The sequence below is a fragment of the Sceloporus undulatus genome, chromosome 2, assembly GCF_019175285.1.
Source record: "Sceloporus undulatus isolate JIND9_A2432 ecotype Alabama chromosome 2, SceUnd_v1.1, whole genome shotgun sequence".
Lineage (NCBI taxonomy): Eukaryota > Metazoa > Chordata > Lepidosauria > Squamata > Phrynosomatidae > Sceloporus > Sceloporus undulatus.
The window spans coordinates 267,078,356-267,103,869 of NC_056523.1; the positions used below are offsets into that span (position 1 = coordinate 267,078,356).

At 37.8% G+C, this 25,514-nt stretch overlaps 1 protein-coding gene across 1 annotated transcript in view; it reads right to left on the bottom strand.

Annotated features, from left to right (window-relative positions):
* Positions 1–1,528: 1,528 nt before the first annotated feature.
* Positions 1,529–25,514, bottom strand: part of LVRN (laeverin) — a 46,554-nt gene continuing 22,568 nt past the window's right edge. The window contains exons 10-20 of the mRNA XM_042455921.1: positions 23,625–23,785; positions 22,909–22,985; positions 20,923–21,062; positions 19,105–19,160; positions 14,822–14,975; positions 12,806–12,897; positions 11,230–11,337; positions 7,229–7,399; positions 5,927–6,067; positions 4,072–4,135; positions 1,529–3,735 (exon numbers count right to left, since the gene is read on the bottom strand). Coding sequence (XP_042311855.1) covers positions 3,589–3,735; positions 4,072–4,135; positions 5,927–6,067; positions 7,229–7,399; positions 11,230–11,337; positions 12,806–12,897; positions 14,822–14,975; positions 19,105–19,160; positions 20,923–21,062; positions 22,909–22,985; positions 23,625–23,785 — 1,311 coding nt within the window. The 3' untranslated portion in view covers positions 1,529–3,588. The remainder of the gene's footprint in view (positions 3,736–4,071; positions 4,136–5,926; positions 6,068–7,228; positions 7,400–11,229; positions 11,338–12,805; positions 12,898–14,821; positions 14,976–19,104; positions 19,161–20,922; positions 21,063–22,908; positions 22,986–23,624; positions 23,786–25,514) is intronic.

Below are 25,514 nucleotides of genomic sequence, written 5' to 3' on the forward strand. Positions count from 1 at the left end.
CTTGTTTACACCTCTTAAAAGTTAAAAACTGGATCATAACTCTCATTAAGACAAATGGAAGTGTTCCTCATTCCAACCCCTTCTACAACAGCAGGAAAATTTACTATAGCCTTTACATTTTTGCACATTTCACAGTGATTTTTTTTTAATTCTATAAAAATCCTTGTGCTGAAAGAAGTACATTACTTGAATACTTGAAAGTATACTAATGCTACAACTTTTAAAAAAGTTTATGCTTTAAATTTTATTTTTCCTTCCAATTAATTTTTCCCTTCCCCTGTTCTAGCACCACACAGAAGGAAGAAGCTGTGGTTCACATGCAAAAGCATCACAAATGTGTTGAATGCCACAAATGCAACAGTAAAGACTTACAGTTCCAATCAAAAAATAAAAATATCAGTTTTTTAAATGTTTATTTGATATCTTCAGGATATTTAGGTTTCATAATTTGAAATATTCATTTACAATGACCAAAAGATAATCTGAATATTACTCACCTGGATCACTGTTTTCAAGAAAGTTAGCTTTTTTTAATCCACAAGTTGTTTAGCAAAACTTAACTACTTAACAGCAATAAGCAATCTGAAGCCGTATTTCTTTTGAGGTTTCACACAGCATAAATTCAACTGATAGTCAAATTACCTAATAGTCTCTAGACCTGTAAATAGACTTTTATTAACAATGGTGCTTGTTTGTTACCAACGTAATTGGACACAGTGGACCATGTGATACTGCCAATTACTACTGTTAACACACCTGAGACATTCTTTAAGCAGGCATTCTGGAAACCATATGAAAATAATACAGTATTATGTGCTCCTAGAAAAATAAAACCACGGACTGCAGTTTTGACATTAGGTTTTGATAATTATTACTCTGCTACCATATAGTCAACAGAACCTTTAGCATGAATTTAAAGATGGTTTTGCATTCTAGTTTAAATGGAACACACAGTAGAAATCCTAGCAGTTGTATTTCCTGAGTGTTGTGTACCAAAAATATTGATCAGTACTAAATCATGCAAAATCCACAGATGTGGTTTGGTTTTAACCTCTGTGTATATGTTGCAAAACTCACATTTCCACATTTGGCACATCCATTCCAATGTCCAAAAGCAGTACCAGTTAATAAATATTTGAAACTTGCATAGCTGTTCTTTGGATATTTCAACAGAAGTACAAAAATAGAGGAAAACAAAGTATTAATTTCAAGTTGTTGAGGAATTAACATTGTTTGCATGTTTGCTCCTGTAATCATGTAAACCCTGATCAAAATGAATAATTGTAAGTACAGTGGTCCCCCCACATTCACTGGGGTTAGGGGCACAGGAACCTTGTGAAAGTGGCAAAACCGCAAATAAAAAATCTGTGATAACACCTCTTTAGGAACCTCTAGGTCCTCCAGGGCAACTCTGTGGTTAACATCTGCCAGAAGAGGACCGCAGAATTGCACTGAAGAACCTACAAATGCCTAGGCAAGTGTTCTCTTTAGGAATCTCTAGCTGCTTCAGTGTGGCTTTTGGTGGAAGTTGACCATAGAGTCATGGTAGAGGACCTAGAGATTCCTAGAGAGAACATATTAATCAAATCTGTGAATAATCAAATCCACAAAAGTCAAAGCTGCAAATGTGGAGGACTGTCAAAACATTTTCTTACAAAGGCTTCCCAAATCTCCACTACTCTTTTCTAAACTAAAATAATGCTGTAGAATGTCCTGAAAAATCAAACAGCTGTGGGAAAATGAAGTACAAAACATCACCTATCTATCTGCAACAAAACCACTACTAAGTAATATTTATCTTATTTATTTTACTGTATTTTATTTCATTTCTATGCCACCTTTCTCCCAGACATATAGGTATTTGAAAATATTTTTTGTCAAATTGCTTTTGTAAATATTTATAAATGGTCTTTTCAAGTAAAGTTATTTGTTCATTAAAATCATAATTAAGTAAATACCAAAAAAATACATGTAAGCTTGGAAAAGGATGTCAATAACATTCTATATTCCAGTGTGCAATATGTTCCAATGATCTGATGAGGTTCATAGTTCTCATCCCCAAAGCACACACACTGCTTGTGATCTTTGTGATACCTTGAGAGGTTTAAGCCAAACAAGCCATTCAAAAATAGAAACTACTCTGAATTTAGGAAAGAAATATCAACAGAATATCCACCGTATTTTCTTTGAACTTCAGTTATTCATTTCACTCTGGAAAAGGTGAGCTTGTAACAGGATACTTTGCAACTAACAATTCTCATATGCAATAGATTTTTGGTCAACAAGTGGGACCTGCAACAAAATGTTGCAGTTTGGAAAGCTTTGTTCAGGGTTTCAATCCATGTACAGCCCTGTGGTATTATTTTCAGCACTGTGTAAATTTTACAGTGCTTTATAAATAAACTTTAATAATAATAATAGCAATAACAATAATAAGTATACTTTGGAGAACGGGGGTCTAGCAGTATGTTTTTATTTTTGTAAGCGTAGGTGTTCCCTATGTCTGCTGATAACTCAGTTTCATGTATGGATAGTTACATTCTGATTAAAGATATGTGTTCAGAGAATGAGTTTGCCCTAGGTATAGTAGAAATGCTCTAAATATGTCTATCATATCATAACAGCAATAAAAAGGGGGCTTGAGACATGGCAAAAATTTTGCCTTTTTGTTTTCTTTGGAGATACAGTGGAATCCGTCAAAGAAATTTCCCGTGTTTCCAGTCATCTGTATAATAGTTTTCAAAACTCTGTGACTAAAATCCAGCAAAAGGGTAAGAATGCTTAAAGTCACTCAGGGTCATTCTGTACTCTGATCTTTGTCAGTGCAATTTCATTTTTATACAAATGAATACATTCATATTATATAAACAACTATGCGTTGCTTGAACAATAATGACTCAAGTGCTATACTTGATTGTTGACTAGGTCTAAAAATAGTCAGTGAAGTAAAAATCTGTAGAAAAATTATAAAGCAACTTTACATGTAGTTGGTGTAGAAAGATCTCTAGGATTAAAATACAAAATGAATTTAGCACTTCTCTAGATCACTGCCTGCAGTGATTATAATACTGTAATGTTGTACAGTTCTAACTGAACATATGGCTCTACTATAACCATCGCCATTGAAAGGTAAGAAAATGAACTTAGGAAACTGTATATCTCATATGTGACATCACACAGCACACTAGTCACAGAGCATAAAATGCAATGGTTTGTTATTGCATCTGCTTCTTCATTTTTGATCAGTGCAATACTCTTTGTTCTTTTTGTTTATGGCTCATGATATTCGTAGGCCCAGAAATGCTTAGACCGTATTTAAACCGAAATTTTAAAAGTGAATTCCTACAGAAAGCAAGTATCCACTAAGATATGCAAACATGCTCTGGCTGGTAATGTCTTGGATTGAAATGTGATACTTTTGTTGCCAAAATAACCTGCTCTTCTCTGGGCAGTGTTATCACAAGATTACTTTTATTTGAAACATGAAGTGTCATTCCATTTTCTACAAATACAATACAATAAAAGTGTGTAAAAAAAATAATAAGATGCTACGAAACCAAAATAATTATTCTGAAATGTTCTTTACTGTTAGTTATCAATATTTTTCTTTAGCCACTTGATCATTTTAATCACTGATTTTTTTCTTTTTTCTATCGCAGATTTTGCTTCTAGCACAATATCAGTTGCATTTATTCTTTGTTCTGGCCCAAGCGTATTGTTAAGAAAACCCTGAATCTGAAATAATAAATACATATATTTAGTTTTCAGTTGTTATTCAAAGCTCTATATGCAATTTCACAAGTGTTAAGATCTTGCATGAAACCTCAGAACCTCCTAAGCCCATATCACTTACTCTTTGGGGAATCGCACAAGATTGGCTAGCGTAAACTGACTCATTTCCCAATAAAAGCGTCAGAGATGCAATGGTCTGTTTAAGTAGTGTAATTGCAGAACAAGCCAACTTCAAGTTTACATTCCATACACATTTTAATATTAAAAAAGATGGACTTCTATTTTCTCCACATTTTAGGGTTTTATTCCATTTTACTATGGTTCAGTTATTCTGCTTACCATTTGGACCTCTACATCAGTATCGACAGACTCCATGAAATCACGTAGTACTCTAAATTCATACCTATAACAGAAAGTGTTAAGAGCTTTCCTAAGATAATAGATATTTTGACAAACTGATGAGAAGATGCCACCATGTCTCCTCCCTCTGTTCCTATTCCTGATGATTTTGTAAGATTATGAGTAAAGAACATTTACAGGCCCACAATGGCTGCTGCCACACTGCAGAATTAATGCATTTTGCCATTGCTTTAAATGCCATGGCTCAATGCTATGGAATTAAGGGATCCCAGAATTCCATAGCATTAAGCCATGGCATTTAAAGCAATGGCAAAATGCATTAATTCTGCAGTGTAGATGTGGCCAGTCTGGATCATCATATCATTCCCATCTCTCAGCTAAACAGTGGGGAATATTGGGTAGGGCTCTGAGAAACACATGGAAAGTGGCAGAGGGCTTCTTACACCCCATGAGCTGCCCACTAAAGTCTTAAAATTATGACACAATTTGTTAATAGGACAAATGGCCTATGATTTGACTTCATTCGGTTTTCCAAATCTTATTTATCATCAAGTGCTTGTCCACTTGATGAAGTTAATGTTTGAGTTTGAATGGAATCAATGGGGTCTGTGGTTTGAGCAGAGTGCAGAGCTTGAAAGGGGTTGGAGTAAGAGAAAGGCATTTGCGCTGAGTGGTTGGCAAAGGTCTGATTTAGCTTGAATGTGTGTGTGTGTGTGTGTGTGTGTGTGTGAGTGTGTGTATTTGAAATATCACATCCACAAATATGAAACAGTGATTTAATGTTTAAATTCTGTAAATAAAATGTTTTTGCTTTTATTCACTTTTGTCCACTGGAATCACAATCATTCTGAGAGCAGTGTTTCAGACAAGATGTCTGTGGTGGCAGCATTCAAAACAAAAGGCTGGTGTTCTGTTGGAGATAAAAGTAGCATAAGTCCTCCTAGGAAACTTGATGGCATTTAGACTGACCCCACAGTTGGAGTCAGTGTGGGGGGGGGGAGCAGAAGGAAAGACATTCTTATGTGTAGCACCTCAATCTGTGAGTTCACAGTGAAAACTGTGGAAGACTTCAAATTTGGTAGCTGAAGGGTTAAGACCTTCACATTTGGCTAGAGTGGTGGAACTGCCTGAGAGGAATCCTCACACTTAGTGGCACTGGTGTGACTGCTGAGTGGAAAACCCTGTACTTGATGGATAAAGTGGTGGGATAAAGTATGGAACCTTCACATAAAGGGTGGAAAGTCCACATTTGGTGGTCCTATTTTGGGGATACAAGCAGAGAGATCCCCATCCCCACCCCATCCTGGGAGTGATCTCTGGTGCAACAGGGTTCCTGTTGCAATTCCCCCTCCTGCCAGGGATCGCTCACAAGAGGGAGTGAGACCATCAGCCAGCGAGTTCCCAAATGACAAGGGAACAGACTCCCCCCCCCCAAACTGGTCACAGCAGCTGCTTCCCAGTAAGATAATATGAGGGGGAGAGATTTCAACAATCCCTACTTAGTCTCTAATGTAGGGGCTACATAGGGATGATGAATGCCAGGCAGCCCTAGGATAGCATTTATAACTATCCAATAGGATCCCAGCCATCATTCTCCCATTTTTTGTAAACAAAAGTAAAATTGGAGGGATATGCATTTATTTATTTTGTGGGACCTTGGCAACCACAAAAATGGCCTTGGGTGGGCTGCAGATAATACAATTGTTGCCCTTGCATAATCCATAGTGAAAGAGGTTCCTGAAAAGAAACTCTCTGCCTTGGTGGACTGGCATAAGAAATGCATGCTAAAATGCATGCTAAAATGCAATTATATCAAAAAGTCAATTTGCCATACCTAGCATACAGATGTGCCCAGTTGTCTGTTACAAATTTCCATGCTATCCGATGGCCAACTTCATTTTTTGCCACATTTTGAATTGCATTTCTTAGATAGTATGGTTCACTTATTGACTCGTTAAGGAGTGACTGTAAGAATCTGTAAAGAAGTTTATTCAAAATAAATTCTAAGATTAATGAAAGATACCAAATTAATCATAAAGGACCTATATTTCTAAAACGCTATTAGGATGAATGTAAGCCTCTCTGTATTTTTACATTGGGAAAAATGTAATGCATAAAGGCCAAGGAATATAAGAAATCTGCATGGCTGAAATTGTACTGTGAGTCGGATATTCTGATTTTCTAAAGTCAAATTTGGGGGTATCTTGTAAGACCCAACACATCTACAGAATCCTAAAAATTTAATATTTCTTTAAAAAACCAACCAACCTTCTCCACGTTTCAAAATTTCGGATTACAGAGATTTAACTGTGAGTTTCTTCTAAAACCTATGGGAGATACTGAGGACATCCTTGTAGACATTTACTATAACAAGGCAGCACCTCTAAACCTTCACCCCATACCTGCTTATGGTAAAACTAACAGTTCTAGTTTTCTCCCACTGATGGGACTAATTCAGCACAAGTATGTCCATGTAACTGAGGCCATTATTAGAAGTATTACTTAAGCTCCATTATATCAGTTAACTAATAGACTAAAACTACACATACATTAAATATATAGTATACCATTTAAGAACATTTTATTTCACTCTACAGTAAACACACCTGGTTCTAATCCAAATTAATGTGCAGAGGTGTAGGGCTATGTAAATTCCACCTGTTTTTTCATTAAATAATTTCCAATCCAACACAAGATATTTGAAAACAGGGAACAACATAAGTTCCTTCCTAACAAACTCAGATAGAAGAATTTAAAAACAATTAATTTCCAGGCCCAAAGAACATATTCTTGGTAGTTCACAACAAGAAAAAAAAAGGTACAATAGTAAGAAAGAGCTCTGAAAGGCTTGCAGAATAGATTGTTTTTGGTTTTGTGCAAACATAACAATGGTTTTCTAGCAATTTCTGCCTCATTTTATCCCATGTCTCTTTTTAGTTATTAAATAATCTAGCCTAAATTTTACTACCGGTATTTGTAAAAGAAAACAAGACATAACAATAATGGGATTACAACTTGTCATGAGAGGAATTACAGGAAATATATAATTTTATTATCTATTATGTTTTTGCCCTATCAAATTGTAGTTTATCTTTATTATTCTAAGTAAAATAAAATCTAAGTTATTTCAGGTCACCTTTGAAGTAGCCATGGCTCACGGGTGCAGCCCAGTGCAAAATATATTTCATACTCTTCATCTACTTCAGTATCATTCTGCTTTTGTCGCTCCCGTAAAAAGTCCCACTCTTTGTCACTGCCCTGCTGAACACCGTAGCAACAAATAGTTCTGCTCAAACACACAGGAGCCCTGAAACAGAGAAGGTAACTCATTTCCCACTGAAGTCAAGGCTGTGTAAGGTCTCACGGCATAAGGCCAGATCTGCTCAAAATCCACCCTATCCTTCCCTCAAACTGGTTTTTTAAAAAACTTACTCCTTGCTCTGGAGTTTGCAGGAAAACCTCCACTCCATAGTGATGCTGGGTGGATGTCTACATATATGTCCCCATTGTGTCAATTGCTGCTGCTGCTGCTGCTGGGATGAGTTGTTCTCTTTGAAGTCACAACAAGGCACCCAGCTAAGTGATCCATGCTGATCATCTCATTTCTGACTACCGAGGGAGCGACTCACGTCAGCAGTGTGACACACTGCACCACCAGGTGACACTGTGGGGACATGTGTGTAGACAGCTGCCTGGTGTCATTACGGAGTGTAGTACTAACAGGGGGAAATCCAAAGCAGCTCCAGGGTCAGAATACTTTAGAAGCAGCCTGGGGTTTTCTGGTTGATGTAGATGAGCCCATAGTTAGTTAGGGTAGTTAGAGTGGTTTTTAAGAGTCTGAATTAGGAGTGGAGTATGTGAGCTGTGAGAGAGTGTGAGCTGTGTTTTAAGTGTATTCAAGAATGATTAATCTGATCTGTTATGTTTAACGTCTGTTAATAAAGTATTGCTTTTGTATTTATACACTTTTGGTCTCTTGGATTCCTTCAGGAAGAAAGGTGGCATATAAATTAAATAAATAAATATTTATTAGAAAGTTTAGATTCAGACAAGGAGTCTGTGGTGACAGCAGTGAATCTGGTCAGGATATCAGTGGCATAATACCTCACACAGGTACCTTGAGGGAATCTAGGAGGTCCCCACATTTGGTGGCCATAGCAGAAGGACATGAGGAAGTCCTTATATTGGTGGCAGAGGTGGGGACAAAGAAAAACCCTCCCTCTTGGTGATAACCATGAGATTTGTGAAAGTCTTCACACATGGTGGCAGCAAGCTTTTGGCAGAGCCTCACACCTGGTGGAAAAGCAAGGGGTTAAGGGATTAAAACCCCACATATAGCACACTGGTTTTTACCAAATGTTCTCTCCTCTGTATCGACTTGTTTACTTTGGGGGGCAGGTTTGTGCAGATTTCTAGGTCAGTGCTAAAGTTCTTCTGAAGGTTTTTTTTAATTTAAAAAAAACTGGGAGTATGTTCTGCTGAGGTGATCCCATCATTTGAAAGGCAAATGTTCTTTTCTTTTTAATTTTTTCCCTTAGTTATAGTGTGATAGTGTAAAAGTGTCATTCCACAATACACAAATGTACAAAAAATAGACAAGGCATGTTGCCAAAGAAAAAGGAGATGGGAAGGGAAAACAGGCACCAGTTCTAAAACTACATGGTTCTCATAATAATAATCTCAAAATACAATTATGGAGAAGAGCCAAATAACATTTCAGATCTGAGCCAAACCAAAAATATGGAGGTGCTGTTTCATCTTTCTTATCACTGTAGTCAGGTGAGGAGGTGTCTTCAATCCCTGATGTGTATCTCAAGAAGCGAGAGAGGATAAAAACTGACACCTGACTGATAAAAGCAAATCACAGTTTAAATGCATCCAAATATTTTGATATTGATTTTTGTGAGTTTTTATGGCTATGTGGCCATGATCTAGAAGAGTTTATTCCTAATGTTTCGCCAGCATCTGTGGCTGGCATCTTCAGAGAATGCTGGCATCGTGAGTGCCATCGGATCCCCCACATACGACTTGGCCAAGTTTCTGGCCACACCATATAGGGCAAACGCCCCACTACATCAAGGACTCGGCTCACTTTGTAGGAAAAATCACAACCTTGAACTAAAACCTGGAGACATACTAAATTAGCTTCAATGTGGTCTCTTTGTTCACCAAGTCCACATAATGGACACCATCCAACAAATTTTTCCGGAAGACATCACAGCCCTGTTCGAACATTGCCTCACCACAAGCTATTCCCAATGGGACAATGGATACTATGAGCAGAGAGATGGGGTAGCCAAGGGAAGCCCTCTGAGTCTGATGATAGCAAACTTTTACACTGAACACTTTGAAAAGCAAGCCCTGGAAACAGCACGAAAAAAGCCCACAACATGGTTCCAATATGTGGATGACACTTTCACCATTTGGAGCCACGGAGAAGAAGATCTGGCTGTGTGTCTGAACCCATCCGAACAACATCCCACCCTAACATCCAATTCACAATGGAAAAAGAAAAGAAAAGAGCACTGCCATTATTGGATGTCCTAGTCATCCGCAAACTGAACCAACGTTTGTGCCACACATTATACAGAAAACCTATAGGGTGTATGGACTAACTTACTGTTTAACTGTTCTCACAGCTAAAGACACTGGCTTCTTGCTTGCCTCTATGTCTGCGAATGTAATGCATCAATTCAAAGAAAACTAGTCCTAAAAGAGAATTTAATATATTCTTTGTTCTGCAACTTTTCTTATACTCTTCTGTTATATAAGAGTTTCTGATTCTGTAATCTGAAAAGTAATGACCCACAAATTTTTGGAGATATATTGTGAACCTATTCAATGTCAAGAAAAAAGCAACATGGGATATACAGTAAATGAAATAAAACATGTATGTGAGAGTCAGGATGACTCAGCAGAAGCCAATTGAGAACCACACAGGTGTAAATGGTAATACAATTAACAAGTCCTGAATGCCAAGGACAAGAAATGTAAAGTGGATAATTGGACACACCTGACAATTGTTAAGTGATCAAGGCTGAGATGATGAAATCATTAATTGTAGGATGAACCAAGAGAACCAATGAGAATGATGTACACGCCTACTGGGTGGAAACAGACAACAGTGGGTGGTACCATGCATTGACTATAATAATGACTATGCATCCCAATGTATTTTGTGGGTAGTAGTGGATAGTGAGGAGTAGAGTATTGTTGTTGGATAGTTTTGGAGCTGTATATAGTAGAATAAAGTAGATCTTTTATTTAAGACTACTGAGTTGTCTGGTGTCTTGGGTGAAGCTACAAGAGCCAGCTGGATCCTGAAGAAGGGTGAAGACTTCTGTGGAAGCAGAGGAGAAGGCTTGGAGAGTTTGTCGGGGTCTTCAGCCTATTCTCTGTAACTCTGCTAAGCTATAACCACTGGCCAAAACTGGTCAGCGCGGTGCACAACCAGGTGGTGAGTTCAAGCCAGAGGTGAAGAGCTACAACTCCCATCTTCCCTGACATTCAGTCCTTTTGTGTTCTGAATATCCATTTCTCCTGACAAAGAATTATGTGTACTTCTAAAACCTTTCCTTTACCAATTGCCAGCCTAAGACATGTTGCTACTTGGCTCACGGAAATTCCACAAATGCCTGTCCCCATATCTGGCAGTGAAAATAATTAAACAGCAACTAAATAATCCCACCCCCCTTCACAACACACTCAAACTGGCAGCTGAAGTGGCTACCTCAATCTGCTTAGTAGAAGGCAGATAACATGCAAATAAATGATAATGTATATTTGGTTTGATGCGTCTGCAGTTTATCACATGGGCAAAATTGGGGGGTTAAACAGGCATTTTCCAGGGACAGTTGCGCGGTCGCGGTGAAGATTTTCACACGACGCATGCTTAGAAAGGACTTATCCTAGGATGAACCGGGAATGCTCCAAGAACAAATCATTCACAATCACACCACTCTCCTAGGAAAATGCCTTTTTAAACCCCCGATTCCTCCCTTCCATGTGATAAAGTCTTCTGACATGACAGAAGAGGAAATGTTTTGTACTGGATCCTGCAGCAGTCTCCAGCCAAACAAGTTAGTGTCTTCATACTAACAATCTATTTGCATATTTATGTACAAAGATTATATTTACTCATGTTCAGGATGGTTCATTCTCCAGTTGAAGATGTCAGAAACTAAGTTTAAACAGTCACGGTGCCCAAACCAACATGCTGTTGCAAGGATTTTTTCTATATTGTATCTAGGAAGAAAAATCAAATTAAAAGTAAATTTTACAAGCAATGGAAATAACTATTATGTCAAAGTATTAGTGCTAACTAATATTTCCTTATAGGATTCCTCTGAAGCTATTTCTTTTGTACTCACCTGTTTGCCATGTATCTCCTCTAGTCTTGATTGAATAATATGTTTGGAGAAGTGAAGTGAGATTGATTTTGAGCATGGGGAAAGACCTGATAATCTTTTGGGTTCCTTTCAAATCCAGTATTTTGTTCTATAGTTTTTATAGATGTCTATGGTTTATGCTTGCATTACTCAAATCAATATCTGCTAGTTAGCAACTTTTGAATGTCTGTATTCACTAACTGCTTATTTGTAAACTTCCTGTTTGCTTTTCCATACTCAGGACACTTTCACACAGAGGAGGCAAACATCATTAAAACATTATTAAAACATGGTAAGAGTACAATCGTGGGGAAAGATTATCAACCCCCCACGCATCTCCTGTTCCTATCCTGTGTGTAAACTGTAATGAACACATCACTGGGTAATAACAGGAGTTTTCATTATTACCCAATGGCGCGTCCACTACAGTTTACGCACAGGCCATGAATGGGAGAAGTACACAGGGGTGTGATAATCTTCCCCCTGATCACGCTATTATCATATTTTAATCACATTTTAATTATGCTTGCCTCCCATGTGAAAGCGTCCTCACTCTCTTTCACCCTTCGCTTTAACCTGCAGCCAATTTTTTTCTTCCTTCTTTCTCCTCCATTACATCACGTGTGTGATTATGGAGTAATTGTAAATAATGGTACTATTACATATTTTACAAAGGAAGCTAAGCTCTTTTTTTCTCTCTGCTAGTCTGGGGTAGTTCAGCTTCTGTCTTGCCACTTGGATTACTCTGTTTAAGAGAACTAATGCTATATATTACTTAATATTTCCCAACAACATCAGAATGAATGGGTTGTCAAAAGATTCCCAAAAACGTGTAATAACCCCTTATCAACAGAATAGCAAATGGGGGTGGGAAAAAAAGAAATTAAGTAAAGACATAGAGGAATCTAGTATTTTGGACAGAATGCTGATGGATGATTAGCACTTGTAAAACTCTTGGGGCCAGAAGTATTCTGTCACAGCAAGACAAATGATACATTTTCCCATCTTTCTCACTCAATAGCTACTTTTTAAAACAAACAAAATTCAGTAATTGTTTGGGAAAAAAAACATTCTTCATGTGCATCAGTTCTGTCCCTCTTTGGATTTTAAGAAAAACCTGTTCCCCAAAACCAGGGTTTTTTAAAAATTATTTACAGTTAAAACTCCAGTTCACCCCCTAGAATTCTTCAGCAGCTTACTCAGCACAAAAAAATCTTTACTACTTCCTTCACTTGTTAACACATTTATAGAGAAGAGAGTCATACTTGTGTATGTTGGATTTATATAGGGTAATGGTCTCTTTTTTAAAACATACAAGAACTTACTTAGAAATATGGTCAGCTGTCCTATTAAAATCCTGACGAAGGAGGGATGCATAATGATGAAATATTGGTAATATCCGTGGTATGAAGTATTTCTTTGAAGAAAAGAGAGAGAAATTAAATTATTTTTTAAAAATTTACACACACTCATGTTTTATTCCTTTAATCTGAAGAGACAACTAAAGATTTTATCTTTGAGATGTAGCAAGCTGGAGAGGTAAATCTTAGAAAATATTTCACAACTCACTCTTCTCTGTCTTTTTCCACATAATTTCTGCTGTTTGTTTACCTTTGGAATCCATTGGTGAAAATGTTTCCAAGCCTGACATTCAATATGTGCATATGTTTGGATATCCTGTATGTTTTTATTACTGATATAAATTCAAGGAACTCGTTTAAACCTCTGTAAGACATTGCTGCCTTTGAACATTATTCAGTAGCTACAGTGTAAAATATGATAACTCAATTGATCTCTGGTGCACACTTTAGAACAAGAGTGGGGAAATGCATGTCATGGGCCATATACAGTCACCGTTGTAGCTCTCCAGCAGTCCAATAAGTCTTACCCATTTTAAAAACTATGTGATTTTCAAGTAATTTTCTACCTCTATCAAACTGCCCCAAACATGTGGGAATGTATTGGTTTGCCTTCTAAGTGGATATTCAAATACTAGTTTCCAAGACTCCTTGACCAATCCTCAAACCAGTACACCACACAGCCTCTCCTTTTGAAAACTTTTTTACATCCTTTTATGTATACATGGATTCCTTTCCCTTGCTCAAGAAATACAGGAGAGCACGAAGGATGTCTTTAAAAATGAAACCAGACACTATTTTTATTAGCATGGCCCTTTTATCTCTGCTAATATAAATAAGTGTAAAATACATATGAACATCCTCTGTATACTTGCACATGCATACACACACCATATCACTACTTTAAACATAAAACGTCCTGCTAAAGCAAAAGAAGTTCTCCTATTCAGTACTCCAAGTGGAATGAGGTTCCACAATGCCCTCCAGAGTCCTCCCCACACACTAAATACCCCTCCTTACAGAATGTTTCATTCCATGAACCTTCCACAAATGGTGGGTGGATTTCTGTGTATGTTAAAACAGCACAGAGGACCTTCAACTATTTCTAGACTACTTAATTCTTAGACCAGATGTGGCCATGATTGGTTCTATGGGCTCTAAATCATTGGAAATTGCTCACTCCTAAAGCAGAACTATTTTTATTGGCAAAATGTTATGATCTGAGCTTGAAAGTACTAAAGTACTACAAGTTGCCTCCATTATCTAAAATGCTTGGGACCAGAAGTGTTTTGGATTTTGAAATACCCGTATTTGCATATATACATATGGAGATATCTTGCAGATGGGACCCAAATCATTTATGTTTCATATACACCTTATACACATATCTTGAATATAATTTTATTCGCTATTTTTAATAATGTTGTGCATTAAACAAAGTTTGTGTACACTGAGCCATCAGAAAACAAAGTTGTCATTATCTCAGCCACCCATGAAAAGTGTTTTGGTTTTTGGAATATTTTGGATTTTGAAATTCTTAATAAGGGAGACTCAACCTGTCAAAGAAGGTGTTATGATTATATTCCACTAACATTTTTTAAAAAGATGAAGTAATCACATGAAGCCAACAATACTGATATACTGCAAATTAATTCTATTATTTTAAGACACACTCATAATTAACCCCTTAGACACTTTCAAAGGTAAATGTCTTATCAGAAGTCTTCCATAAACATGTCCTTTGAATAAATAGGATTATATCACACAAGCAGAGCAGAAACTCCAGATGAAACTAATTTCTTCTTCGCTTAGTAGTGTTTTCTCCACACAATTCAAATCTGCTCCTGAAGACTTGGAGACTGTCTGGATTAAGTTGCAAGGTACTTCATGGCAAGGCAAAATAAAGGAAGTTTTTCACATGTAAGCAAGTTCTTCACCCTATAATGCTGAATTTAATCCATCTAAATTTCAGACTGTATGTACCTTTAAAACTGGATATAATTCATAGTCATCCCGAATAAGGTCCCAGCTGAAAATGTCTAGATTATACAGTGCCATATTCCACACTAAGATGTCATCTTCTTTTTCAAGGTACTTTGTTAAATATAATGGAGTATCATACTCAGTGTAACCAGACCTATTTAAAAGAAATTGTTTTAAGAAATTGATACATGTTCTCTCTGTTTGTCTGTCTACACATACCAGTAGAAGAAATTGAGCAAGGAAAATTGTAGTAATTATTAAGGGAGAAAATTAAATAAGTAAATGGTCTGCTCCTGAAACCAAACTCATAAAACATTATTCTGCTCAGTGTCAGCAAGCCGATATTTACAGGCTCATATTCTTCCCATATAACAGATAAAGAAGTAGTAGGGGTGATGCTCTGCTGAAATGGACAGGCAGTGCCATGAGCCAATGGAGGCTGCCTGGCACTGTGTGCCCCACCCCAATCTCTACTCAGCCATTCATTTACCAATATTATTCAACCTCTGTACTCCTGGTGTTTCCAGAATAACTTCTAATACATTCTCTCTCCTCTGTTCTCTCTCTCTCTCAAAATGCCTCCCTACTCCAAATTTCCCTGTTCCAACAACAGCAGGTGAATCCTTACTAACTGTTGTAGGTCTCTGGCAGGCCATCTACCTAATTTCTTTGTTCACCAAGATAGATCTGTGGAATAAAGAGGGATGGCAACCATTTGCCAGTAGGCACTAAGCTATGCCAGTACCTGTGCACTAACAATTATCTGGAGTTTGATATCAAAGAGGGAGACTACAGTTGGCCTTCTGTATCCATGTATTCAACCATCCATGGCTTGAAATAGTTATAAAATAATATATATTCCAAAAGCAAATCTTGTTTTTACCATTTTATATACGGGACACCATTTCACTATGCCACTGTATGTAATGGGACTTGAGCATCCACAGATTTTGGTATCCACAGGGGGTCCTGGAACCCCAACAGATACTAAGGGTCCACTGTATAGGAAAAGAATAAAGCACCATCACCATTGGTCAGAGTCAAAGAAGGCACAGCCCAGAGTTTGCAGGATCTGAACAAGGCAGTTAATGAATGCAGCTGTCGGAAAGCTATCATTCTTAATGTCAATGTAATAATAATAATAATAATAATAATAATAATAATAATTTATTTTATTTATATACCGCTATTCCAAAGATCATAGTGGTGAACAGCAAGTAAGCTAATTTGCCCCCAACAGTCTGGGTACTCATTTTAGCGACCTCAGAAGGATGCAAGTCTGAGTTGAGCTTGGGCCCTTTTGCTGGTCTTGAACTCACAACCTTGTGGTTTTGAGTGAATGGCTGCAGTACAGGCATTTAACCATTGCGCCACCAGGGCTCCATGATACCAGGAAAGCACACTGACCATGAAGGGTTTTTTTTTATTTTGTTTTGTCCTTTTACTACACAACTATTTTCCACACCAGATTGGCATAATGAAGTCAAAAGGAAAATTCCTTTAGACATTCTGATACAGTTGAGAGGAGGCTTTACAATATATGAAAAGTGCAAAGGGGTCTGATCTTTTCCATTCCATATTTTTAATGTTTGCAAAATGAGAGGAAGTCTAAATATTCATCTTTAATAAACAAAATTTGTATATATTTTGATGATAGTGTAATGAGGGAAGAAATCAAGAGTTTGGAATATACATATACTCAAGAAACATGGCAAACTCTTGCCATTTAGATATGCTGGATTCATATACTTACCAGCAGCAAAGTATGCTGGTAAGTATGTAGAAAAAAACCATATAAAAGCAATACAACATGAAAAACATGAAACAACTTCCCAAACGAGGGGTCTGAACTGGCATAACTAGAATTACACAACAACAAGGGAAGCTACATAAATGACTTTAAACAAGGTGCTGTCTCCAACATAATTTAACTTGAAGTGATGACAATGCCACTAAGTGATACAACACTACCCATTTACTCTATTTGTGTCACAAGAGCCAAAAGAAGGAATGTCCAAGCAGAATCAGCTGGAGCAGACAGCAAGATCTACTCACCGTTCAAAGGCTATGGTGTGCTGGTATTCCAGGCAGGCAATTCATAAAAAGAGGTGAGGTGGAAGCAGCATCAGGAAAGGAAGCAGGCTGAGGCTGGAAAAAGCAGACCAAGTGGGCTGAGCTCAGAACTACAGCAGAAAGAGGGCAGGAGCAAGAAACAGGCTAGAGGCAGGGCAGGACACCCTTGTTTAGAATACAGGGCCAAGGGTGTTTTTGAGAAATACTTATGTTTCTAAGAACATGATGAAAGTCAATTCCATTCTGTTACCGGGTTCCTCTGAGTCATGCTTAGATTTTTACCTCATGACTCCCATAGGCACTGCTTAAAGAGTAGGTCCCCCAGAATTAGAGGGACCTACTTGTGAGTAAACAAATTGTACTCTTAACTATGGATTGGTTCCAGACACTGAGTCATGCTAATTGCATACTCACTAAAATCAATGAAAACTGCAATAATCATAATTAACTTGCCCATCCATTTTAGGACATGTTCTGAGCATGACTAACTTTGGATACCATGGCCAGAATTCTTCATGAACTGTTTAGTTACATTTGCATAACTAAGCAATTTCTGCCAGCCTGACCTTCCCAAACCTACTTTACCAGACAACAGGTGCACTAAGAGGAGATCTGTTCTCCCGACGATAGAGGCATTGGTGGATGATGTTTCCAGCCACCTCCCACCAGAAAGCAAGGCTGTGACATGCAAATGCAACAAGGGTCCTGCTTTGATGGGTGAGGCTGATTCCCAGTAAAATAAGTTGGGGAAAGCAGTTAGGGTCATGGCAACAGTGCCACTATTGCTACTAAGTAGGGAATGTGAATATGGTTCAGTTATGGATATATCACTCCAGATTACATATCCGAAATGTGATATTCAATTCTGACCTATATCTTTCTCAGGAAGGAGTCAATGAAAGAGCTGTGCACTGTAATCAATGTACACAGATACAAACATGAACCAAAGAAAAAAGCCACATAGGCTAAGCAAGCCAAGTGGTTGTCATTAGGCTGATCCCTACCAAGTCCAGAATTGAAACCTATCAACCCAAATACTGGCAGGTTACAGACCGCCATTAAAGTACGTGCAGAGCGCGTACTAGGGTTAGGAAGGGGCGGTGCTTCCACACCCCCTAACCCTAGCACGCGCTCCGCATGCACAAAATGGCATCACGAATGCACCGCCTCCAAACGAGGCGGAGAGGACATGACGCCATCACTCTGCGTGAGGGTGCTTAATGCGCCCTTTTGGCGGAGCAGGAAGGAGCTCCGAAACGAAGCTCCTTCCTGGTTTGCGTCGCTGGTGCAGCCGTGTGAAGGCTGCACCAGCGACGCAAATCAGAAAGGGGCCGAGTGGCCCCTTTCTGGGAGTCCCCACTGCCGTTGGGGAGCCCCAAGGACACCCCTTTCCAGGCTTCTGGCCGCTGAGGCCCCAATTCACCGGGGAAAGGTGTGCCTACAGGCCGCCCCAAAGGGGCGGTCTGTAACACGCCACTGTGATGTAAATAAATCCTCATGATATCTTTAACCTTCAGACAAACCACAATTTTCAGAAGAAAAACAGTTCAGTCAAGAATTCCAAGCAATTCTATCTCAAACCCACAGCAATGTGCATTCTCATCCTTGTGTCTTATACTAGCACTCCATCTATTCATAAATTCAGATTTATTCAAAGAGTAAACAAAGGAAAATGGATCTTTCATTGAGCTATGTCCTCTATGTAATATGGTGAATAGTAAGGTTATCTCAAATATTTGGGGGAATACCAGTAGTATATTAGGTCTGCACTGTGGTAAAAACCATCCTCCACATTCTTGTCAGCTCTCTTGGGCTAATCTAATCAAAGAATCCAAAGTATGTGATACAATGGTTCTTGTTTGTTGGGTGTTTTCAACTCGTTTCCAACTTATGGTGACCCTAAAGTAAACCTATCATGTTGTTTTCTTGGTAAGCTTTGTTCAGAGGAGGTTTGCATTGTCTTCCCCTGAGACTGAGAGGTGACTTGCCCAAGGTCACCTGGTGGATTTCATGGCTGAACTGGGAATCAAACCCTGATCTCCAGAGTCATAGTGCAACACTCAAACCATTACACCACACTGGCTCTCTGTGCACCTCTTTACAAAGCTGGTAAAGTGTGAAGAAATGAGCACAAATATTTTGCTAAAGGGGACAAATAAACAATAATATAGAGCTCATTTATATAGTTAAAATTTATATAACATGCTTACCAGCTCATTTTAAAAGCATCTGCCATCAGCTGTAACCTGTTGACAACAGGAATCACCTGCAGAGAAAGAACCATATATATATTTTAAAAGTTTTTAAACTGCTCATATGTTTAAATATATGTTCATGATAACGGGCAATATACCCTGTGTTTCAAGGTACTCACAGATACCTGCAAGACCTGGGAATAAAACCCATGTACACACTAAATATAATGGCTCTCAATTATTCAAGTATGCAATGAAATAACCAGGATATTACTACTCATGAACACTTTGGGTCTTTAGCTGTTCATGTAATCTTTTAAGGATGTATAAGCACAAAGAATGCAGGAAAGGTGGATCATATACATCTAGCTTCTTCTCTTTTCCCTTTCTTATAATGTGCAACCCAGAGAACTGGGCTCTTTTACAGAGAGGAATATGTATTTTTTGCCTTCAGGCTTTTCCTTGCCTTAGACCAGTGATTCCCAAAGTGGATGGCGGTGGTGTCTCCTGCTCTTTGCCTGCCCATGTGAGTTCACTCCCTTACTGGTATCTTTCACTAGTAGTGGCAATTAGGAAACCTGTGTGAGGTTTCAGCATATGGCATTGGGGGCAAAAAGGAGCTTTCAAATTTGGGACCCTGCTTAAGCTTTGTGATTTGGCTGGGACTTGGCTGGCAGGTTAGAGTTGCACTGCTGCTCCTGATTCCTTTCATTAGACAGGGTGAGAGAAGGCGTAGCAGAGTGTGGGAAAGACATGTCTCTGGGAAGGGAGTATCTGTGTTCTATTCTTGGAAAGAGTGTTTTGTCTTGGAGTGGCTCCTGTAGTTAAAATCTTTTTCTTTCCAGCCCACACACTTCCAGTCCAGAGCAAACCCCCTACACACACATTAGCTGTATCTTTCTCTGCCCTGATGAAGTATTGTGAGTCCATCCACTCTAGGGGGGAAAAAATCTCACTTGCACCTGGTCACCCTGGGAGTACAACTGAGCAACTGCCTGAGCAGCAATCAAGAGGTCTCTTGTCTGCACTGGCCTTTGCTGCAAGGCTGGCATGAGTGAGAGGCTTCTCAGTCACTGTTCAGCCAGCTACTCAGTTGCTGCTCCCAGGATGATAGGGTGCAAAGGGAGCAGTGACTGAGCAGCCAATCAAACAGCAACCAAGAAGCCTCTCGCCTGTGCCAGCCTTAGGCTGGCACAAGCAAGAAACTTCTTGATTGCTGCTCAGTCAGCTGCTTGGTTGCTGCTCCCAAGAAGACTGATACAAAGGGAGCAACAGCCAAGATTGGTTGTTTTGAATTTATAGTAGAAAAGGTTTTCTCTTAACAAGATTGTCTAGTTGTGTAAGGTGCGATGCTCATCTCTGTTATTAAGCTGAGGGAGCCAGTATTGTGAGAGACGATTCTGTGGTCATGTGGCCAACATAACTACATGGAGAATAGTAAACCTTATATCAAAAAATTGTGCTGGGGTGTGTGCTAGGGTTGCCGCTAAAAAGGAAAGGGGGCGGTAGGCCAAAAATATTTGGGGACCACTGCCTTAGACAAACATACTAAGAGTTTTATGAAAGACTTTACTTACTGAGCCATGTCCTTGCTCATAACTACTTTCAATTACATTGAACAGGAATGTGTCCCTTTAGGGTTTCCCTGCACTTGAGATACTCTGTAATCTGGGTCTGACAATTGTTCCTGGTGAAGGTCAATGACATGACTCAAAACAACTTTGATTGTTCATTGATAACATAATTGAAGAGGGACAAGGGCTCAGATCCCTTAAGATGCCACAATTGTATAGAGGCCATATAACTATGTAGTAATCATACAAATTTTTGTACCTTTGGGTCATTTTCAAGGACTTTGGCCAATCTTCTCCAGTACATTTGATCATAGTTAATCCTATAGTACCCTGTCATATTCACATTTAAAATAATCCAGTCATATTCTGAATCTGACATTTTCATCTCAGGAAATATTTCTGTAGAGAGCATGAAGGAAAAGAAGTTAGTATAAATTTAGTGGTGCTTTTCTACAAAACTATGTATGCCCATGAAGGCTGAAGACTGATTTCCACCACACAATTATAATGAAATGATACAGAATTGTGTTTATTTCAATGTACAGAAATACCGAGAGCCACCAGAATTATATTTTAATAGCAGTTTGACATGCAGGGTTGTATAACGAACAAGATGATGCCTGAATCTTAAGCTGAGGCACAAAACAGCTCAACAAACACAGTTTGTAGTCCCTTAATATAACTCATGGACACCAAAGGCAAAATAGCATCTGGCTCTATCTAGGCAGTGGCCTCAAATAAGTGCTTGCTTCCCCCACAAAACTATTTGTTTCCTAAGCACCTTACCAGGAAATTTGATGTTTCTTTTTCCATTCTGCCCTAACTTTCCTATTAAAGAAAAACAAGATAAATGTCTTTAAATAGCTTAGGATGCAGCCCTCTCATTTGTATAGGGTGTATTAACAATTTTACTTGTACAAAGTGTGTGTGTGCGTGTGTGTGTGTGTGTGTAAAATATGCCAGAGTACAATTTTATATGCTAACTAGATTGTGAGCGGAACATTTTATGCTGCTGAAACAATAAAGTAAATTTGGTTTGACATGAAAATAATTTCAGCCCCTCCTCCCAAAACACACCTCGCCACTGCCTGCTTCAAAATTTCTGGCAATTTTACATTCTATATGGACATAAGCAGTGACTTTCTTTGCATTTATGCAGCAATTCCCATTCCCATTCCTGGTATAGAAAAAAAAAGGAAGGATAGCTACTTCATGACTGCTTAGGAGGTGTAGTTACTTTCTGATAGTAAGAACTGTTCGACAGTGAAACATGCTGCCTTGGAGTATGGTGGAGTGTCCTCTGGAGGTTTTTAAATAGAGAGGCTGGATGTCCATCTGTTGGGGGTGCTTTGATTGTATCCTCCTGCATGGCAAGGGGTTGAACTGGATGGCCCTTGGGTGCTCTTCCAACTCTATAATTCTATTATTTCTGTTAATCATAGCCTTTGCCTCAAACTATGGGAATAAGTGAATGCCTTTATACACAGAACAGAAAGGATTAGTTACCTTTAGTTTTGAACTGTCCCTACACCAAAATTTCTAAACTGCATCACAGTATATTACATGTGCGTCCTGGAAAGGATCTTCCCAGAAGCAAATGTACAAGCCAATGAAAAACTACTGAAAAGCAAATGCCAAAACCATTGTTGTTGTTGTTGTTTTAATGAAGCAATGTGGAGTGTTCCTATTTTGGGTTCCAGTCAGCTACAGAGATTATCACACCAGGCTCATTTTTGACACACTCCCGCGATTATCACATTATCTGCCAATTCCAATACTTTTGCGCTATGGCACCATATATTTGCACATCTTTGTGCAATAGCGTGACATGAACGATATTATTGAGCTTTAGTGTTTCACACTTAGGCGTTATTTCTTGTGATTGTTTAGGAAATGGTTGTGTTCATGCACACATGCGTGGATTTCAATTGCATCACAGCAGTTTACTCACGCTCTTTAACTTCCGCTTAACGTAACTTTAGCGACACAAAACATTATAAGAATTACATTACAATGTAATTCTTTTGGGACAGCCAAGCAACATAGGAAGGAAAGTTGCTGAATAGCACCCTGGGAAATTCAGCTGAAATTTAAAAATGGATGACGACAAAACTTCAATCACACAAATGGATCACAATGACTATATAAATAACTATAGTTGGGTTTATAGTTTCCTATAAAACATAATCAATTACATGTTGCAAAGAGTATACACTTTAAGTTCTTAAAAGGGGCAAATACTTACTGCTACGTTCATTAAGCCACACTAAAGGCTGCACAGTTCCATTTCGTATCCAAGAAATTGGAATTATCCAAGTGTTACTCAATGAAAAACAAAACAAAAAAAATGATATTTTTTAAAACCCATATAAGTATATAAACATCACATAACTTTCATTTAGGAACATTTTCTTGTAAATTTTAATATCTCTCAGTTTATCATTCAAACCACTTTTAGTTTTAAATATCATGAAAATTGTGCCAACTCAAGAATGTTTATTTTAATCACATGAGGCTTACAAGCAAGAGTTATAAGACTGTTATTATTTATTAAATATGTATTTAAAGAAACAGTAACAAATGGTAATGAGGAATAATATTAACCCTGCTATAAAATATTCATATTCTTATACATTTATATTAATTTTATTATTATATTTGTTTTACTAAAATATAGACATTTATCTCTGTTTCATCTAAGTCTATACCTAGCTACTGTAAACATAAACAAAATAAAGGGTTTAATAATTTATGGTGGCAATGGATTCAAAAAAAGGAAATAATTGAAAAGTAGCTTTTTAAAATAATATTTTAAAAGTAGGTAGTGGGATAGTAAGCAAATCCTTAGCACATGGTCAACTGCCACATAACTGCTAGTTTTCAATACAGTGCAAATTCAAATAGGCACATTAGTATATAAAATCACTGAAACTAAATATATTTGCACCAAATAAGACTTACTTTGTGTTGTTTTTAACCTTTTCAGACCAAAATTGCTCTTGACTGATATTCCCAGTGGAGAAATTTACTGTCAGAACTGGGAAGCCAACTTGGCAAGTCCAAGTGTCCATTATAGCCTTTACTCTTGCTGGCAAATGGATGTCATTTTGTCCATCTATTACCTTCAACAAAAGTTCTGGATTAGAATACAGTTTAGTTTGCTTTTGTAGGTATTTAAAATACCACAAGTGAATTCATACATGAACAGTCCCAAGATTCTTGAGTATATAATATTGGATACAATGGTAAAGATGCAGTGCATTCAGCTTTCACAAAGGAAAGTTTCCATGATGACTCCATCCCTGAGCATGCAGTATGGATCACATGGACCAACAGTGCAAACCATGAGAATACTGATCTTAGATCTGGCTGAGGCAATGAAATTTCTGGCATCTGGAATCCCTTTGACTGAGATACTTCTAAACAGAGGTCTCCACTGACCACAATTCCTCAACTGTACGCACCTGTGAAACTTTCCCTTGTATACCAAGATGCTCCATCACTGGTACCTTACACCAAACAAACTAAGCAAGATGTATAAGCCAAACAAAAAGGAGTGCTAGAAGTGCCAAGAAAAAACAGGAACTTTCCCCCACATCTGGTAGAAATGCTCCAAGGCTAAAAAATATTGGAAAGAAATACACAAACACATGATGAAAAATTTGGGGAAGGTTTTTCCCTTGCCAGTACTTTTTTTTTTTAAATAGAATATAACATCTGTTCTGGAAAAAGAATTTGAAAGAAAAACTGGAGAGTGATACTAAATATGGTGACAGCTGTGAGGATCCAATATGCACAAAAATGGAAAATCAAAGAGTTACCTACAAATGAAATCCGGCAGTTTAAATTAGCTGAAATGATTTGAACAGGTTTAATTTTTTAAACTGTATTGTACTTAATCCTGTTTCAAAATGGGGGGGGTCAATTTGTTTATTGAAAGTATGTATTATTCCAACATATTCTAGTCATGTAAGCCACCTTGATTACTGCAGCAGAAAGTCAGGGTATAAGAATAAAGTTTATTTTATTATTTATGATGAAAATGGATAAACTCAAGGATGAATGGACTCACATAAACTACTGGGAAACTATATGGTCCAATCTCCCGACTATTAATTGATATAACATACTTTACATATTTAGAAAGAGAGAAATAGGGGAAGAAATTAATAGAAAAAGACAACAAATAAATGGTAGAAAATAACAATAAGCAACTATAAAATGGGGATTGATTAAATTCTCAGTGATTAGGCGGCATATAAATAGATCCTATTATTATTATTATTATTATTATTATTATTAATACCATTTAGTAATTCCATAAGGTTAGATGAGAAGTAGCAAGAGAATTTAAACAAAACAGATGGAAATGTGGCCATGTAAGATAAACTCTTAAAGAAACATCCAAACAAAAGTGCTAAGTTCTTTTCCATCTTGGAAAAATTGTGGATATGTAATTGTGTTAGTTCATTTTGTCTATGAATTTTTGTATATATGTGTATTTGCTATTGTTCATGTGTTTGTTTCTGGTGTAGTATATGTGTTGTTTTAATAATAAAAGTATTTTTAAAAATTAAAAAGAAAATGAAAAAACTTTTCCTTACAGTATATGCAGCAGACTCAAATGCCCAAAATGCCTGTTCATTCACTATGGGCAACACACAAGGAGGAGGCTGTTTTGGGCAAAGAAGTGCTGGGTTGCAAGCCAGAAGACTATTAAAAGTGCTCTGAACTCTCTACACTAGGAAGGAGACAGAGCTCTGGCTGAAAGACAGCACCAGACTGCGTCAGAGCAAGTTGCCTGAGCAGAGAGCTATCCAAGGTCCTGAATTGCCAACTTGATTCAGTCTC